Below are 6,301 nucleotides of genomic sequence, written 5' to 3' on the forward strand. Positions count from 1 at the left end.
GTTTAACAAAATCTGCCTACAAGAAAATCTGTCACCAAAGTACACCAACATTATACAGATAAGTACACATTAAGTAAAATATTAATGATATTGGAAAACACGAAGCTTCGAAAATACCGAGGAGTGAGAAATAGTCTTTAACATACACAAACCATAAAATAAACTACAGAACAGAGTCAAAACATTGAAATTAATAAACAATAGGGTAGACGCGTTGTTACATAAAAACGATAAATAAACACTAATACATTAGTCACAATTTATGATACATTTTAACAGTTTAATTGGAAGGATGTCTGTTGATTATCCAGATCAGGATGGCCTTTAACAACTAGAAGATGTATTTTCATGAGAACTACGAGGTCTGCAGATCCAGTTATAAAAATGGTAAAGTTGTTAACTGATATGTTACAACTAGTGGTTTCTTCATATCATCGAATAGCAGGGTGACAGGCTTTTAGTAATTAAAGGCCAGTCCTGCTTGATAATAAATGCTCATATGCTCTAACTTTCCATTGGCTCTTAGATTTGCCGATGTATGTGACCTTACAGTCATTATACATGTAGGGGAAGTGAGGTAAGATGGTTCTCTTTGAATAAACAGCCACCCCTGTATATCATAAATTATGACGTGCTGCCACCTAGGGTGAATTATACGTAACTGTTTTTTCACTTGGCCCCCGTACATAAGAACATTGATGGGCGGGCGTGAATGCGAAAGATCAAAGCGCGTCTTAAATTTTTTTCAACAACTTTAATTTAAGGTAGCACTTAAATATTTTTTAATGATTAATAAGTGGATATCTCAAGGAATTTCACGTTGTTGATTTCAAGCAACTAAGCATTATAGACATCCGATATCTCAAGGAATTTCACGTTGTTGATTTCAAGCAATTAAGCATTATAAACATTCGAATGTCTAAAAACGTCATTTCTCAAACTAGGAGTAAATTTTTGAATATGTAAAAAAAAAAAAAATCTACGCCTAACCTTTATTTCAACTAGAAATGACATTGATAACAAACAAGGGTTCATTTTAATTGGTGAAACCGCATTCGAACTTCAGGTGGCCGTCTTAACCCCATCTTCCCCTATTTGTATATGAACCATAAGCAAAGGAGCATTGGTAATGGTCCTTCTACTGGAAAAAATATTTTAATAAGGAAAACAGGTCTACGAAAAAGTTGAATCAAACAATAATCTAACCTATTAAACTTTTCCAACATCGGTATATTGATACCATAACTAAAACGATAATTTATACTTTTCGCACATTTTCCCTTTGGTGAAGAAAATACAAATATATTATACTTCCTTTCATATGTTAAAATTACATTTTGTTTGGTAAAATTGATAATACAAATATATTATTCATTAGTTTACTAGTTACCCTAATTTCATTTAATTCTTAAACCAAATAATGATAATACACAGGAAAAAGATAAAACAGGGATTATAAAAACATTACCTCTGTTTAACATTTTGATAAAACAAAAACATCAGAAATGGTAGCGCTTTTGAAATGAAAGAATGATTTATCATACCTCTGTAAAGTACTTAGAGGTATTTGTAAACCTTCCTGACGTAATTTCTGATGCACCGCCCAACATTCTTTAGCATGATTTGATAGGTCAGGCAGCAGTGACGACATGATATCTTCATTTTCATTGGAAGGTTCAGGCGATCCTAAATTATCCCATTTGGATTTTTGCTGGTTTGTATCCACTTGTGAGCTTGTAACAATGACAGTAGGATTTCTGGAGGACGTTTTACAATTATCGTGAAACTTTTCTTCTTCTGTTTCTAATTTATTTTCGCACTGATCATATTCTGCTTCTATATTTTTAAAATTAGCGTTTTGTTTTTTCTCAACTTTTTCATCTTCATTTTGATCACCACTGGGTAAATCAGTGGAAGGCTCATGTATAAGTACTGACGTCATCCACGACGTTTCGCAATCTGACTGGCTAAATATAGGTGGAAGACTGTATGATGTCTGAAAATATGGAAACATGTATTTGAAAAGGATATTAAAGGAACTTTTCTTTACCGCTCTGACCAATGTTTGAAGGCTCCAAGAATACTTAATTTTGATTAAAGAATGCTAAAACTAACGAATAATTTAATGAATTTTTGTCTTCAATTCGATACATGGAGTAATTTATATCGTCCACTTTGTGCAATACAAGTCGTCTCTTTGCAAAAGTAAATATTTCCAAAACATTGCTAAAAGTTTAAGATTCAAATAAAAACTTCATAAAGGTCATTGTCTATCTAGCCATCATTGATATCAGGAATTTGTATTTCAATTTTTACTTTTAAAAGTGAAAGTTATGAAACAAGTTATATAGAAAATAATACACTAAGACTTAACTTGCTGCCGAAGGTAAAAACCAAAGTTAAAACTACCTTGTTGATAAGTTTTGAAGAACTGGTGGAAGATCCATTTTTGTTTTTCTTCAATTTCGATGTTTCTATGGAACCAGACTTGAAATCTGTAACATGTCTGAAAATCCACATGACAAGCTCAAGGAGGAAGAAGAAAATGTGAAATAAAAGTAGGAGAATAGGAAACAAAGTGTTTGTACGTCATCTTTAATGTGCAAAGAATCATATCCAATTAGCCGCAAAATGTTGTATCATCTCCTATAAGAAAGTTAAAATGTGTTTTGTTCACATTTTTCGGCCATTTAATGATATTATAGTAACTAGCTGAGGATTGCAAAAACTGATGAATTTGTTGTTAGATAATGTTTCTCTTCTTTCTTTTGTTATTAAAGCTCTAATGGCCTCATTAGATGCTAATTGCATATCCTGCTTTGTGAAAGGCAATAATTGAATAATTTAACTGATCAAGTACTTGCGTCTTTAAATATAAAGCTAAAGTATATATAAAAAGTTTTTATCCACCTTCTAGGGCAAAAATATTAAAACAAAATAGCCAGTGTACACCATCAGGCAGTTTCCAGTTATCATACAAAGAAAAATTACTGTAATCGAACCAGCCAATTCTGTGTTATGAATAATAACATACAGACACACACATATTGGATTATTTTTATAATAAGATGACGTAATAAGATGCTGTAATGAATATATTATTTTGTTTTATTTTAACCGCAATTTTTTCAACTTCATAGGTTTATCAGTAATTTTATTGAAATTACACAGGCCTGCGATGGTTTTATTGTCTTGAAATGTTTACATGTTCTACAGTAATTACTGTACGTTGAATCATAAAAAAAATGCCACTTTTTCTCCACCACGTACAGCTTTTTCACAAAACGTTATATGTACTTTTACATAAGTGAACCATTTTAATTGAAATTGGGTCCCATTTTGTTACGCTTAAAATGTTGACAACTACTGGCTATATATATTCCTTCAGACCAATCGCGACGTGTGAGTCTTATCGGTCGTTTTAGAACCCACGAGAATCACACCACTAGTATATAAACGGTTAACAGACCGCATGACGTGCCATTTCTAGATAGTATATATTTGTGCGTGCACTTTGACATTATTTTTTCTTTTCAATGTTATTTATTCGTCGTTATGGCAAGAAAATGTTGTGTAAATGACCCAAACACATTCTATTATATTTGTGGTAAATTTGATCTAAGTAAGAGTTTTTTCTTCCCGATTTTAAAAAATTCTTACGTGATATAAACAAAATGAATATTATTTTTGAAATCTGCGTAGCTGAATTAAGGAAAATCCGTTATCAAAACCAAAACAACTTTTATGAATTTTAAATTCGCAGGCCTGTGTTATTTGTCTATTCATTTGGAAATCTAATATTGGAAAGTTAGTGGTCACACTTATATAATAGTAGACATTGTGAAATAATTAACTTTGTACATTCCATTGTCGAACGTCTGTCAACTTAAGAGTTATGATTAGCAAAAACAAATATTAGTGAATATCAATATTACACCTTACAACCTTAAACAAATATTAGTGAATACCAATATCACACCTTACAACCTTAAACAAATATTAGTGAATACCAATATCACACCTTACAACCTTAAACAAATATTAGTGAATACCAACATCACACCTTACAACCTCACACAAATATTAGTGAATACCAATATCACACCGTATAACCTTAAACAAGTATTACTGAATACCAATATCACACCTTACAATCTGAAACAGATACACATTTTAGGATAATTTAAGAATTTTATCAATCGCTTTTCAGAAGAAACATAATATTTTTATTGTGATCTTTCTGTTAAACGTTATTGTGGCGCCCTTACCCTTAAAGCGTTTATCTTCATTTAAGGATAATTGAAGTCAATTGTCTGATAAAAATACTACTTTTACTATTTAATTTCTGATATGTTTGTTTATTATAGAGTATTTTTAATTATCATAAACATAATGTTTTTTATAATACGAACAGTCTTGGCCAAAATGTTTGCATAGTTTGTAACACATAGGATCGTTATTATTATTAAGATGGTAACAAATGCACTTAACACTGTCAAACTGAAAAATGCGTGTAATATTAAACATCTACATATGTATTTTGTATAATGCGATTGGTTCTATGGACACCAAGAATGATTTATTAGAGCAGCAAATAATTTTATCAGACACCTGTAGAAAGATGTGTAATTTAGTATTTAACCTATCACAACAAAACCTTACCTAAACATATATATATATATATATATATATATAATGATTATAACTGACGTATGCAAACTTATATCAGTTCATATTAAATATTCAGTATTTGGTTGGTCCTCCTCGTACTCTAATAACCTCCGCAAGGCGACGTGGCATGCTGTCCATGAGATCATTGATGTAATAAGTCGTGATTTCATCCCAACATGTCACTAAAAGGCGCTGCAACTCAGCTACAGTAGCTGGTTTAGGATCGTGATTAGCAATTTTCCGGCTCAGTTTTGCTCAATAGTTCTCAATGAGATTACAATCTAGAGACTTTTCTGACCATGACAATCTTGTAAGGTCTTCCTGGTCGAGATAACCATATACAATAAGCACACTGTTGGCAGTGGCATTGTCCTCCTGGAACACAAAGTTATTGACAAACATTGCCCTAGCATACGGCAGTAATATCGTCTCCATGTGATACCTATAGTAGGCACCATTGACGTTTCCCTGGAGGATATGAATAGCAGTTTTCCACCATGATGAATAGCTGCTCAAACATGTACTGCACCACCTCCTGCGTGTTCCTTATAGGAAAGACAGTCTTTCTTCATCTGTTCTCCAGGAAAACGATGAACACGAATCTTACTATCAGCTTTAACAAACCGGAAGCAGGACTCACTTGAAAAGATGACATGTCGCCAGTGTCCTAACTGTAAGTTGGCTGCTGTCTTGCCCAAGTAACACCGTGACAGTGGTGAATTCTGGTTACTATCAGTTTTGAAAGAGCCCTTCTTGTTTCATACAATTTCTGGACAGTCCAATAATTTAATACCGTATAGCTTCTGGTACGAGACGAGGCATGTCTCTGCATCAAGTACAGAGAAACTGCCTGAACAAAACATTGATTTGTCTCGAAAAAGATTATACCAAAAGCCCACCCTTTTATACAAAACAGGTGTGTATGTGTGTTTTCTCGAACAAATGCGTAAAACAGCATATACAGATCAGAATAACAACTAGTACATGTTTGTCCGATCATACTCTACCTTTTCTGCTACTTCTCGGGCACTTATTCAGTAATTACTCCATGCATGTAGACAGTAACATCAGTATAGAACAGTATGCAAACATTTTGGTCAAAACTGAACATATATTATCAGTCACTGATGAATGTAATTTCTGAAAAATATCATACAAATCCCAGAAAGCAAAATACTGATTTTGCTTATCAAATAGCATATGAAAACGTATACATTTCGTGTTGCTTACGTCATTTTCTTATTATAATTTTAAAATGTAATTACTTACCTGTAAGTCTGATTGAAGATTCAGGCGGTTGGCGTTGTACTCTATGAAGAACACAACAGAGTTTTTATTCAATTTGTGTTAATTTTGGTAGATGTATGTTTATGTTTTGCTTATTAAAATGTTAGAGTTTTTTGTTTCTAATACGGTGGGTTTAAGACAAATTGATCATAATTAAGTATCACTCGACTTATGTTTTACTGGATGGAACGTTTGTTTGTTTGTTTTTGAATTTCGCGCAAAGCTACACGAGGGCTATCTGCGCTAGCCGTTCCTAATTTAGCAGTGTAAGGTTAGAGAGAAGGGAGCTAGTCATCACCACCCACTGCCAACTCTTGGGCTACTCTTTTACCAATGAATAGTG

The 6,301-nt window shown here is 32.7% G+C and overlaps 1 protein-coding gene across 1 annotated transcript in view; it reads right to left on the reverse strand.

Moving 5' to 3' along the window:
* LOC111088084 overlaps nt 1-6,301 on the reverse strand; it is a 54,951-nt gene that overhangs the window by 2,335 nt on the left and 46,315 nt on the right. The window contains exons 6-8 of the mRNA XM_022397007.1: nt 5,941-5,981; nt 2,410-2,495; nt 1,545-1,996 (exon numbers count right to left, since the gene is read on the reverse strand). Coding sequence (XP_022252715.1) covers nt 1,545-1,996; nt 2,410-2,495; nt 5,941-5,981 — 579 coding nt within the window. The remainder of the gene's footprint in view (nt 1-1,544; nt 1,997-2,409; nt 2,496-5,940; nt 5,982-6,301) is intronic.

The sequence above is a fragment of the Limulus polyphemus genome, unplaced genomic scaffold (genome assembly GCF_000517525.1).
Source record: "Limulus polyphemus unplaced genomic scaffold, Limulus_polyphemus-2.1.2 Scaffold85, whole genome shotgun sequence".
Lineage (NCBI taxonomy): Eukaryota > Metazoa > Arthropoda > Merostomata > Xiphosura > Limulidae > Limulus > Limulus polyphemus.